Below are 13625 nucleotides of genomic sequence, written 5' to 3' on the forward strand. Positions count from 1 at the left end.
ACATAATGCAAGCCTGACACGTTTTCAACTTCTCAACGCTAGTAGGGCTATGTTACTTGAACCGAGATATCGCGAGATAGGAAATACACAGAGTGGAAATTGGATAAGATAACGTTGAAAACCTGCCAGTTTCCAAGAAACTCAGATGTGAAGCACATAAATGCGTAATCGGTACTTCTCTCTTTCTCTCTCTCTCTCTTTCTCTCTCTATGTTACACAGTGATTCGGCAAAAAAAAAAGGGGGGGGGAAGGGAAGTGGCGCCAAACGGTCGACGACTTACCGTGATCCTGGCTCATCACCACCGCCGGACTTGTGCTCGCGCTATTGGCAGCAGCGACATTCGTGTTGGTCCCCTCGTCGGCTGTCCTCTTAAAGAAGTTGTGCTGAAGCGCGTAATACGGTGTTACCCGTGTCTTCGGATCAAAGTCCAACATCCGTACGATTAGGTCCTTGAACTTGAGGTAATCGGACATCGAGTGACCGGGTTCCCCTATCCTCCTGCCGCCTGGACCGCCGCTCTCGACACCTAGAATATCGTGCAAGCGCCTCGTGCCGGGCGGTTTGTATTTTTTACCGTCCTTGGATTTTTTCAGCACGTACGAGCCGTCGGTGGGGACTTTGTCAAAGTACTTCCGCGCCTTGTGCGCTTGGTCCAGTATATGTTTCGGCGGCATTCCTAGCACTTCTACGATTTTGTTCATTTGATCGACCTGCAAAGCGTAAAATTCGTAATATTGCCAGACAGAGATGATTTACATTGCAATCGGAACATGCACTTTCGATTATTCGCCGTTGCAAATGTGTGTCTCAACACGGCCGTGTGTGTAAAAAAAAAATACTGGTAGCTTCTCGTACTATCAGTCAATTATCGAGAGCTGCAGATTCGACACGAATTAAAGGAGACTTGTGTTGCGATTGAGCTTTTACCTCGTTGGCCCCACTAAACAGCGGTTCTCCCGTGTGCATTTCTACTAAAATACATCCAAGACTCCACATGTCTATCGCGAGGTCATAAGGTATTCCTAATAAGACTTCCGGAGATCTATAGAACCTGGACTGAATATACTGATATATCTGCGAACGCAAGAGAAAAAGAGATGGTGAATGAAAAGGGACCGAGAGAACGTGCGCGAGCTAATCGACACGTTCTAAGATACCCACTCTTTGTCCAAGTTGACACGAACTACCGAAGTCGACTATTTTTATCGCACTTCGTTTTGGATTGCACAAAAGGATGTTTTCGGGTTTCAGATCACAGTGAATGATGTTCAATTCCGGCGTAGACAGGAACAAGAGGGCAGTACACAGTTGCTGTGCAAACTTTCTTGTCAAGTTCAATGACACTCCTCGGAAATTCGTATTTCTAAGTAGGTCATATAGATTATACGATAGCAGCTCGAATACCAGACATAAGTGATTCCGCCACATAAAATGCCTCTTCAGTTTAACTGTAATCAAGGAGGGGAAAGAAGTATTAATAGCGATATGTATTATTACGTAACCGGAGTAACGTCGTGTCTCTTATCTGTAATACAGCAGCAACAACACGTACCTATATAATACTTGTTGTCGGTATCCGCTCTGTTCATCATTTCCAATAGCCTAACTTCAATTTGCGCTTGATTTAGAAAAGGCTTCTTGTTCTTGATGATTTTTATTGCCACTTGCGTCTGCTCTTCGTGGTCGAATGCTTTTACTACTTGGCCAAAACTGCCTTTACCTGCGAACGAAGAACACGTATAAGTGCGCCGAGTCGAATGAGCGGTTGTGAATTAAATAGTCGGCAATAATAAACGCGACACATGGAATATCCTTGCCAAACGATACGATCGTTCAAAACGATAATTGCGGAAAGACGAGATATTAGAAAAGTGAAAAAAATTATCAATTACATAATTAGAAAATATTGCGACGTCATGTTTATTCGGCGTAACAATTATTCCGACGTCGTTTCGCTGAACTTGTTGCCGAACCTGTCTTACCTATTAACGAATCGATCTCGTATCGATCGAGGAACTTTTCCCCATTCTTGATGATATAATCGTGATTATCGTCATCCCAGCCGTCGTTGTAGAGTTTCCTCTCCTTTTTATGCGAGCCATCTTCCCCTTGCATCTGTTGTGCTCTCCTTTTCTTTTTCGCATAGTAAACCTGCAAAAGAAATTAACATAATCAGTCGTTATACAAAATTGTGAGGGGGGCTCATTAAAATTCTATGCGAAAGCGTCCGATATGATGACAGAAACATTTAATTAAAATAAATTAAATAATTTTTAAGCACAACGCGTTGTTCTATGTCGCGATTATTAAATTATATTATCATTCCTGAATATTTGTACTTATTATTTCCCTCTTATTGCCAACAACGCATCCTAATTGTGCACAACAATAATGTTTCGTACAATTTTTAATTATCAAAACACTGTAATATTTATTAGCTATTTTACATGACGCGTGAAATCACGAAACGAGATCCCAAGTCATGATTCGCGCGATCAGCGAGTTTATTAAAGATAATTTCTCTGCCGGATAATCCGGTCGATCGGTCGAAAAATCCGCGTTAACCCGCTTATCTTTATTAATTAACCAAGCCGAATGGAGTTACATAACGAGTTACGCGGCCCCGAAGTTACATTCGCGCAGGTGGGATATAGGTCCATGACGTTCCGCGAGATGAGGCGAGAAACGCCCGATCGATCGCCCGTACTTTTCACGCTATATCAATCCGCGTTACCGCGAGTTATCCGCATTCGCCTGAAGCACACCCTAATCAAAACGCCGCCGCGATCGTCCGTCCAAAAAGCGCCATATAATTCGCCGTAAATATCCCGTCTACGAGGCGAGGAAGGTGGAAAGACGACGCGCGACGAAGGGGGCGAGCGGAAGGGCGAGAGGGAGGGAAAAGGGAAAAGGGCGCAGAATCCGATCTGCCGCCTCGTCCGGGAATCGATATGCTCGCGCGACCACGTGAAAACCACGCCGTTCAAGCTGGTCGACGAGGAACACCGAGGAACTCGGGGATTCGGTTTGTCGCGTGAAACCAAGTCGCGGATCGGCGACGACGACGGCATTCCCGGATTTCAGCATCGAGCTAGCCGTGCGAAATCCTCGCGGGCGGCCCGAGGGGGGGAGAAGCACAGCGGGAAGGGGCGAGAAGGCTCCCGCGGATCGAGCAGGACGGTGGTTGTTCGGGTTGGCACGCCTCCACCGGGTCATCGACACGGTGATGGTCAAGCGCTGTATCGGCGTCTAGTTACTCTATTTCGGCATCGATTGTACCGTCGAAGAAGTATACGAGTACCTCGGGGGTCGGCGGCGGCAGCGGCGGCGGCGGCGGCGGCGGCGGTGGCGGTGGCGGCGGCTAATGAACCCGCGCCGCCGGCTCTTTTCGTGGTACCGCGAGCGGAAGAGCGCGGCCGAATCGTCACCGCGGTCCCCCGGAAGCGAACCACCGACGGCGCTCGACAAAGCGCTTATTTTTGACTTCGACTATGTGTCAATTGCGATTCGCAAAAAGGATCGCGATAAATGCCTGCCAGGCTGGCATATGAACCTGGCATAAAGCGGAAGAAACATATTCCAAATCAACGTTTCGCGTCGCGATGGTGTTTTCCATTTTGTCAGCTCGCGAATGATGAACGCGCAAAACATTTTCCACCGTGCGAATTAGTTCGATTTTCCCTTTTCTAGATCAATGCGTTTTCTCTCAAAAAAATTAATTATTTTCATGCCAGAAAGTATTCTTTCTCCAAGAAAGTAACCGATAAGGCACGTGATCTCGCGGTCTTTAAACAACAATCATTATTTTTCCCAATAATTGGCAAATACGACTGCCTCGAATATCACGTTTGAACGAGCCACATATCATTGCTGTAATTTACGACGGCGGTCCCGCTCGGCGGGGTGAAAATAAACAGTGCCCTCGCAATCTTCAAGCAACGCCCTTTACTTTTTGCGTTGCGCGAGAATTCGAAAGGCTCGGAAGTACCGGCTTTGAGCAAATGGTATTTCTTCTTTTTAATTTATGGCGGTTCTCTCCCCCCCCCTCCCCCCGCAGGGGATAAAATCAGACTCCCGCGCGGAATCAGGCACAAAGCTGCCCTCCGTCCCGCCAACGCGGGAAAGCACCCGCGCGAGTGAAACTTTCGTATGCTCGTAAAAGCGTCCGCGGAACGCGGTTAAAACTTCGCGACCGGTCGCGGGCGCGATTCTTCTAAGAAGCGATATAGCGGCACACCCGGGCGTGACCCTATTTCGCGTCATATATGGGTTAGTCGGAAATTTAATTCGCACGCGTGACGCGCGAACTTCCATCGGGCCGACATCGGCGGCCGCTTGATTTTTGGCGTCCAACTTTTTTCATATACCGCCGGTAAGCAGTGCGGCTCGATCCGAGGATTTATCATTCGCGATAATATGAAAATCACGTGAGCAATCGATCGGCGGGCTTTGCGCGCGAGAGAGAGAAAGCTCGTGTAGTATTTTAACGTCCGCGAGAATCGAAGCGAGAGAGCGCTGCGCGGTCCTTTATATGCAGATCAAGCGGGCTCCTAATTAAAGACGCGCTCGTGAAACTTGATTTTAATTGCGCCCGCTTCGATCGGGATCGTGCAATTCGAGGAACGAGTTAATAAATACATTTTTTCGCAATTGATTACTTGGTTGCCGATTATTATTTTCAACGTCGCTCGTAAATTAGTCGACGCCGGTGCGGCTCGTGCCCGATGCGAGTCCGAGTAAAGGCGCTCTTGCCGACCGAATCGTCTCGTTCGATTCCGGTCATTTGCGTGGGCGGAGAAACCGGTATAGACGCGAATTCATCGCACAGGGCCCGTGATTTCATTGTCGTTCCTCTCTCCCGCCGCCCATCGTCGTGAGCAGCTTTGTCGCCTGACCGTCACCGGCTGATGACGATCCACCCCTCCGATCCCCCTGCTTCAACTCTTTCTTTCTCGCTCTTCCTTCCAGTGTTCTCTCTCTTTCTTTTATAGCTCGGCCTCTCTTTTATTCTTGACTACTTCTCGACGATCACAGCATAGCGACGCCCAGAACGAGAACGACGGAGACGTATGTAATCAGGAGCAGATTTCTACCGCCTATATAAATTTCAACTAAACACATTTTGAGGACGTTCAAGGAATCATTTCAAAATAGATAATTAGCATAATTATTTTTATTCAGAGACTTATAACGATCATATCTCTTTGTGAAATTTGTCGTTGCATAAAATGAGCAATAATAAGAAATGTGAAAGGACAAACAAATGTTTAACGTTAGGAGTAACGATAAAATAGTGATAAAATAAAAATAAAGCACGACAAAGCTTTATATGCGACGGCATGCCACTAGTTTCTCCTCCTCGTTCTTTTTCTCCTTCGCATGCCATCCTTCTTCGCGCACCGTCACCCTCTCTCTCGTTTCTGTTGCTATGCGCGAGTGCATGAGACCGGCCCCCATATGGTGCGTTCACCACTAACCTCGCCGAAAGCAGCCCAGGACCACTATGGTGCCGCGCGCGCGCGAGAGAGAGAGAGAAAGAGACAGGGGGGGGGGGGAAGAGGGAAGGATACGAGGGACGTATTTTCGTTGGAAACACTCGATTCCAAATTGGCTGAAGAATTTGCCATTAAGCGCTCACGCGACAGGAGACGCCCTACACTCAATATCTCTTCCCGTGAGAAGAAACGTCAGCGCGACTGCGGTAACGCGCGCGGACGATTGCGCGGGACCCTCCCGTTCTCTCGACGAGTTCGACTTGACGTAACTGTCGATCGGATTAGGTCGAGGGGTACCGTAAGGGTTAAGGTCGAGGGAGGGTCGTCACAATCGGTCCCGGAAGAAGAGCGCTCTCGTTTATTAATTCCTCAGCTCTTTCTAAACGCGGAGCCCCCCCGACGGCTCGTTCCGAAAACCCGTTCTCCTCGCTGCTCGCCGGTGCGTTTTTGTGTGTTTACACTGCGAGCGAAACTCATTAAGCGGATTTTCACGTTGAGAAATCTCAAAGTATCCTTAAACGGACGTCTTAAGAAATATACGAAGACGGATTAAATTATCTCGCAAAGGTTTTTCTCCTCGGGAGAAGTTAATTGCGATGTATATTAATGGCACGGATAACTCTTTGATATCCTTTTATTTTTCAACGAGATTTACACTTGAAAGTATTGCGAGCGGGATCTGAAAATATTTATAGGAAACAGGAAAATAGGATTAATTGTACCAAAGTGAGATTGAATAAAATTCTACAGACAAGACTGAAAATATTTCGAGCGGACATACGAAACACGCGTAAAAAAAAAAAAACATTTCCGCTCTTCGTTTCTTCAGACGGATCTGTAAAAAAATTAAACTTTTCATCGCGATTATTTTAGAAAGGGAGACAAGATTTATTGTTTCAAAAGAAGTCTGCAAAACCTCGAGACTATGCGTATGCAAATGATTTGCTAAGGTATTATTAGACATCGGCATCATTCCTATTATTGAGTCACGCTTTAGCAAGTGACAGCGTTTAACGAGACAAACGCGCTCCAATGCCTTTCCGAGCGAAATGGTTTTCCCGCCTTTCCCGCTTAATGAACTTCCGCTTTTGCGTACGACTTCGCAGCTTGTTTGCAAAAACGGGTCTCGGTGAGTTATTTATAAATTGTGTCCGCGCCGTTCATGTGGATCGGCATGTAGCAACGAAATATAGCCGAGCTAGCCGTCGCTCGCGCATGTTAGGAGTCTCTAAAGCGCGTAGAGACGCGCCAAGGAGGATGTATAAACGCGATCGCATCGTCAGCTGACTGAGTGATGACGAGTCGACACAAATTCCGGCGCGGACGACGTCACTTGACAGTTAGTTTTACATTCGCGTGCATTTTCTCTGCGTCTAATGTCGGAAATTTTTCTATCGCACTCGTTAAATTGTCGAACTCTTCGACATACAATTCGCGATACAACGCGCGGTGTTTTTATTTTGAGGATCGAAAAAACACGCGGGAGGAAAAAAAAGACTCAATATCAAATACGCTGACATGCTAAAAATAATACTCTCGCGGTGCGAAATAACATTATTTCTATCAGCTCGCAGTTCGCCCGACAAACATATCGCAAGCGAATTAACGCGCCGGGGAAATCAGCCGACGATGACGCACTTAATAACGCGAAAAGTATCTCGGTGGCGCCCGGCTACTCCGAGAAGCTCCGACGTCTCCGATTTTTCGTGCCCCGCAACGGGTTTAATTCTACTGGTGCAGAATCTGCACCAGTTTTCCAAAATTACCGTAGAATATTTCATAATTACTAGAATTTCTAATTATGAATTTTCGGATACTCGTCTCGGATAAAACCGCAACGTAGAAATCTCACTTTGCGAAGCCGGATCGTCTTTTGAGCGCTCAGACGCAAGTTAACGTCGTCGCCGTATGATGATGTGTTTTTTGCGCGGATTATCGAAGGAGGATGTGCTGGAGAGAGAAAGAGAGGAAAGAGAGACGATGACAAGGAACGCGGCGTCACCGGACGACCGCGAAGCCGTTATGAATCTCCACCTCGCTGAAACGAACACCGTGCAGGATTCAGAGAATGCAAGGAGGGAGAAGAAGGAAGGTAAAAAGAAAGAGTAAGATAGAAGAGAATCAGAAAGGACGGTTAGGTAGACAGATAAGAGGGAGACAGGACCGACCCAAAATATCTCGGCGCCTTACACTTCAATAAAAAATGTTTTTTTCTTATATAATTATTACTAAAAATAATAGATTTTTTGATTAATTGAAAATCCTGGAATTTTTCCTCGTGAAAAATATCTAGATATCGCGCGTTTTAATTCGCGATTTGATATAAGCAACTTCTCGTAGATTAAAAATGCAAATAGTATCATGTTTCAATTAATTTGCAGCTGATTTTTATCTGAAATTCATTAATCACGATATTTATTTATTATAAGATGTGCAATGTCAAAGATTAGAAAGTCACAGTAAATAATTTCCCTCGATACTTTCGAGAAAATGACTTGATTTCAAATGACACCATTAAGCGCTAATGGAAAGTAGAGAAAACTTGCTTTTATCATCTGCATATTTGAAATTTTCGTTAGGTTCGATGAATGATACACAATTTTCAGATTATTGACACCAATTTTCAGTACTTTTTCTGCATTATTAGACCGTCGTCACACACTGACGGCAAATTGTTCACGGCGTTATCGCAGCTGTACGGTCGCCAGCCAAATTGCGTTCATTTTTTTAACTACACGTAATTTGTACAATCAATATGTACAAGGACGGATTGTAGTGGCGGGATACCTAGTATGGTATACGAGATGTCTTTCCGGTGTCCTAAAAAGGGGTTAACGGAACAGCATCCGGAACGGCCGCCCGGCAACTCCGAACCACGGTCCGACCCTGGAGAAGGAGGAAGTCGGCGGGGAGAGAGACGGAAAGCGAGAGGAGCGAGGCAGATAGAAGGGACGTGATCAGGACTACCAGTCGAGTCATGAATGAAGTGACAGACGAAACGAGCGAGAAAGCCAACGGCGACGACGGCCGTTTCGCGACCTTCCGGAGCGTCTCTACGTGCCACTTCTTCCTTCTCTTGCTTTTCATGGACCGAAACAGTCGCATGACAGAGCCTGGCCGAGCCTGTCTCTCACACGCGGCACACTCCAACGCGATTGATGATTTCGCGTACGAGAGTAGAAGTAACGATCGGGCCGTTTGCGGATTATTCACTTCTCGAATCGCAGGACAGACAGATACGTTAACAATTATGTAATAATTTCAATTGTGTCGATAAAAATTCTCCCAGTATGTCGAAATTCGTAATCTACAATATTGTTTTCGATTGAATTTAAAGTTTTCAAGCTCAGCGTGCAGTTTTAAAATAAAAGATGCGACAAAATTGACATTTGGTATATCTGATTTAATTCTGAAACTAAAACGGAAATCCAGACACGATCTTAATAAGTAAACTCTTCTAGAGTTCTTGAACTTTTTAATTCTACATTTTGCAATTTTGAGAAATAGAGAAGTGTTTGCGTTTTATATATTCAAAGTTAGCATTCCAATTTATCATCGTGCCGAAATTTAAATAGAATTCTTTTACACAAAAATGCACGAGTGAAAGAGAAAAGAAAAACATCAAATTTATTCTTAATTATTTTGATGTAGCAAAATGAGCAAAGTACATTCGCCATATCATTCAAGCTTATTTCTTAGACAACCTGAATGAAATCCGATTCGCAGGGAGCTAAAAAGCGTTAGTTCGAACCTGCAGCACCACGTCCGCTTCTGAGTGAGTCACTGAGCCTGAGCAACGGTCAACGGAAAGTTTCGGCACGACCAGACGACAGAGAGCCGATGGAGGAGCGACCGAGAGAGAGAGAGAGAGAGAGAGAAGCACAAAGAGTAGAACGGACGGGCAGACAGATAGACAGGCAGGCAGACAAGTCAGCGTCGTGTCGCGCCGCGGCGGTGAGCGTCGCGCCGCGTCGTACCGCAGCGCGTTTAATCCGCTCGAGAGCGAAATTACTGTCGGACGAGATCGGAATGGACAATGGCTTAGAAGTTGTAGGGTAATTCCACGTAGGTAATTATCGTTCGCGAGTGAGCGAGCGGACAATTTGCGCGGGCGCGCGAACGCGCGCCTCTTGTCGTCTCGAGGAGCGGATTTTGAAAATCTGAACGCGAACGCGTGGAAGGACTTTAATTTATCATAGTAACCACGAGCGGTGTGATAAATTAAAGCCTTCTTCTCTTTTCTCGTCCTCCGCCTCCCCCACCTCCTCCCCCACCCCCTCCTCCTCCTCCCCCACCGCGGTCACCGGCTATATGATTTATTCCGCAAGGTAACGCGACTAACAGCGGGCGGGCGCGCAACGGCACTGACCGCGGCGCATCCTCGAAAAATAAACTCGGCCGTCGCCTCTAATTAGCGACCTGAATAGATTTTCACCTGCGACGTATTTTGCGTAAAAAAGGGATCGCGCGCGTGCGACAAGAATAAATCTCAAGCGGCGTGCTCGAAGTGTATCATTTTTTTCGAAACTTGAATTTCGGAACGGCTGTCCGATGCCGGAAAATCACGATGTTACGAAAGATTTTCATATTAGACAGCAGCATTAATATTTCACAGCAGTTTGAACTTTTTTTGTGCAAAAGACATGTAGAAATAATTTTCTGAAATATTTAAGCGATTTGCAATCGACTTTTTTCGTGTTTATAATTATCAAAATGCGCTTTTAAATACGATATACTTTAGATTGTTCAGAAAATAATGACGGGTCTTACTTTGATATGAATAAATTATAAGTTGATAATACTTAATACACAAAATAAATATTAATTTTTTTAAATCTAAAATGCGATATCCTAAGATAATTATAAATCGGCGTCATTAAATATGGGAAAGTTAAATGAGAACGTTAAATACGGGACCAGATCGTTACATCTCGAACTATCTTCCTTGAAGTTCGGATCTTCAGGGGACTCTTCTCAAACAAGCGAAAGTTTCTCGCCGCTTCGTTTTTTGATCATCGACTAGAGAGTAGATCGAAGTTTCAAGGACGACAAGAGTCGGGCCGGAAAGCAGGTCGAAACGCCGGCGCGACTATCGTTATCCCTTTGTGCGGACTAAACCGTCGCGAATTTGGCGGAAGAATCTGCCGAGATCTCAGCTCGAGTAGAATCAGGACGGACTTTCATCATGGGCGGGCGACACGGAGAACAAGGAGGCAGGCACGATGGAAATTCTGCCGAGAAGAAGCAGTGGCCCCCGCAGCCACGTAAAATGTAACGCTTAGATGCACATCAAGCTCATCCGATGGACATTAGCGAGACTTTATTTTAACCTACTTACGTCGAATTTCACGCAGGTTCGTCTCTCGCGAATCGCTCGTCTCGTCTCTCTTGCGTTTCACTTCGAACGGCGCGACTGAGATTGCGATGCCCGTGCGTCCTGCTTTTCCGGAACTCATCCTCGCTTTTCTCCGCGATTTTTTCGAGACGCTTAAAGATTTTAGTTTCTCATTTCGCCTGGCGATTTTCCTTCCTAACCTTATACGCGCGTAGAAAATTTGTATAAGCAAATTTTAAGCGGTTTTTTCTAATGGTTTTTATCTCCTTTTTCGACCATTTTCACAACAAAGTTTGTTGTGCAAAATACATCGCAAGAAAAAAATGTATAAATGCTCAGATGGAATACGTACTGAAATTTAGATATGATCGTTATTGAAGATTATTTGCGGCAGAGAGAGAAGTATATTTAATGTATGAATTAAGACGGATAGCGAACATTGCGTTGTTCATAAATGAGCGATCGCTCAACCGTGACTGCTGGAGAAATTGCAAAAATTTTCAATTCTCTTCTTGCTCTATTTCTGACAGTATTACGTCGTATCTCCGACTCAGTTCTTGCGGTTCCAGTCGCGCCTAAACAGGATATTTACACGATTTGCAAGTAACATATCTCAATCTTACATAATTTACATCTTATATAATTTTGAAAAATATTAGATGAAACATGTTTATTAATAACTATTAGATCGCGTATAATTGTAAATCTCATTAATTTTACTGTTATATGTACAAAAACCTGTGAGCTAGCTAACATATATTACGTTATTTTTTCGCTTTCTCATGCATTTCAGTAGTTTTTTATTAAAAATATCATGTTATATGGAATTGAAATAAATAGAACACAAACTGTTTTGCGGTTAAAATACTAAATTTTTTCCGTGATTTTTCTAGAACATTCAAATGTAACCAATTTATTAATATCTCGCACAATTTTCAAGTTAAAAAAAATAATTAACGCATTTGAAGGCAAAAATAGCAATTACGATATTGTTAAAGGGTGAAAAAATACGCAGCCGCTGATTCGCGCGGATCTCTGCAAAGGCTTCTAATCTCACGTAGTCTCAACTCGATTCCCTGCATCCTCTTTCAGCGCTCGACCAGAGTCCTTGAATATTTCTTTCGCATTATGGCGCGAATACGCGCGCGCGTCGTCGCCGAAACAGGCTAAAATACCGTCAAGGACTTCGCAGAAGATGAGATAGCACCTTAAAGGTGGCTTCTGCCACCCTTCTCTCGCGCCGTTGCATTATGCGGCGCATGAAAGAGTCTTCTTAATGCAGAATATTTTTTAATGTAGTTTTAAGTGCGCAGAAATAAAATATATTTGAAAGATAATATCTCTTTCGTCCTTAAAACTGTCTTCGGCTAAAACTAAAAATTGCCAAGTTTCTCCATTCGGCATGTTTCTCATTAGAATCCAGCTTCATAAATTAGCTATATTTTTTCAAAACAATTATAGCAAATCGGATTATTTTTTTAATTGCTCTTTTTCACAAAAGGAAAACGTTGCAAAGTCGATGCTTCGGTTTTCAAAATGACATTTTCGTTACTTTAAACAAAACTTTTTTTAAGATTTGAAGAACTCGAAAACTCTTCGGGATGCATCCAGAATTATTATTATTGTTCTCGAATTTTGATAAAGTGAGATCATTATTACGGAAATCGAAGTGTTTCGTTTTCTCCAGCGGCATCTTCAGTGTGCACAGACCCTTATATACGTACACACGGGACGAGCGGATGGCATCTGGGTCGTCTTTAATTATTCGCGAAGCTATTCTGACTTGTGACGAGCGCCTCGAGCGATGGGATTCGATTCCTCATTGCCGTCCTCCAACTTAACGCGCGACCCGCGATCCTCCGTCTCGTGGAATTCTCGCCGTGTATCATCGCGAAGCGCGAGCACGCGAGCCGCACGAAGCGGCTGTGTTTGTTCTACAAGTGGCTATTTCGCGACGTAAGATGTAAATGTGCCAATGGCCGACCGCACACAAGTCAACGCCCGCGTATTGATTTATCTTTTTCATGGAAAAATATGCTCCTCTTGCAACCCGTGCATTTCCAAGCTCGGATTTCTTTTTTCTCTTCTAATTTCTAGATCACTATCGCTGTAAGTGTTCTCTCCTTTCACACGACCACCGAATATTGTGCTTCGTGCTCGCGCGACGGGGAAGAAATCGCGAACGAGCGCACCGAATGGGCGCGCGGTGGTTGCACTTTCGACCCTCGACCCTCGGGTCAGGTTGCAACCGATTTAATTTCAAATTTAAACGCCGTTTGAATTTAAATTTAACCGGCACACACCGCCACCGGCCGATTCTACGTTGCGGCTCACCGAGTAAAATCCAAAATAGTGCGAATATAATTCAGACTTATTTCTCGCGCTAGGCTGCAAGCCGCGAATTTGATAGCGTTGAACGCCGTGATTTTACGCTAAGCAATTTTAATGAACGTTCAAGTATTCTCTTACTGATAATTTTTCGATGACTTGATAACTGAACGCGTTACACAAAATTATCATTTCGCATGCATTAATTGCTAATTAATTCAATTAATCGTTAAATTGTTAAACGCAAAACGGCAAATTGTGTCGAGTGTAAATTTTAAAACGTCATAAATTCATGTGAACGAGGCGCTCGCCTCATATCTCACATATCTGAAAAGTAGCTGACGGAATGAGGTTTCAGCTTGACGCACTATAATTTCAACGAGATTTGAATATCACACATGTGTATCGATTCAAGCAAGATTTTGAGATCTTACCGGTCTTGTATCACCCTCAAAATGTCTCGTAT

The 13625-nt window shown here is 44.5% G+C and overlaps 1 protein-coding gene across 6 annotated transcripts in view; it reads right to left on the reverse strand.

The window, feature by feature from the left end:
- mnb (minibrain) overlaps nucleotides 1-13625 on the reverse strand; it is a 65853-nt gene that overhangs the window by 3877 nt on the left and 48351 nt on the right. For all 6 annotated transcript variants that reach the window (XM_067354773.1, XM_067354774.1, XM_067354777.1 and 3 more), the window contains 5 exons: nucleotides 1984-2152; nucleotides 1554-1721; nucleotides 1163-1449; nucleotides 929-1075; nucleotides 282-711 (listed from right to left, as the gene is read on the reverse strand). In XM_067354773.1, coding sequence (XP_067210874.1) covers nucleotides 282-711; nucleotides 929-1075; nucleotides 1163-1449; nucleotides 1554-1721; nucleotides 1984-2152 — 1201 coding nt within the window. The remainder of the gene's footprint in view (nucleotides 1-281; nucleotides 712-928; nucleotides 1076-1162; nucleotides 1450-1553; nucleotides 1722-1983; nucleotides 2153-13625) is intronic.

Source organism: Linepithema humile, chromosome 5 (assembly GCF_040581485.1).
Source record: "Linepithema humile isolate Giens D197 chromosome 5, Lhum_UNIL_v1.0, whole genome shotgun sequence".
Classification (NCBI taxonomy): Eukaryota; Metazoa; Arthropoda; class Insecta; order Hymenoptera; family Formicidae; genus Linepithema; species Linepithema humile.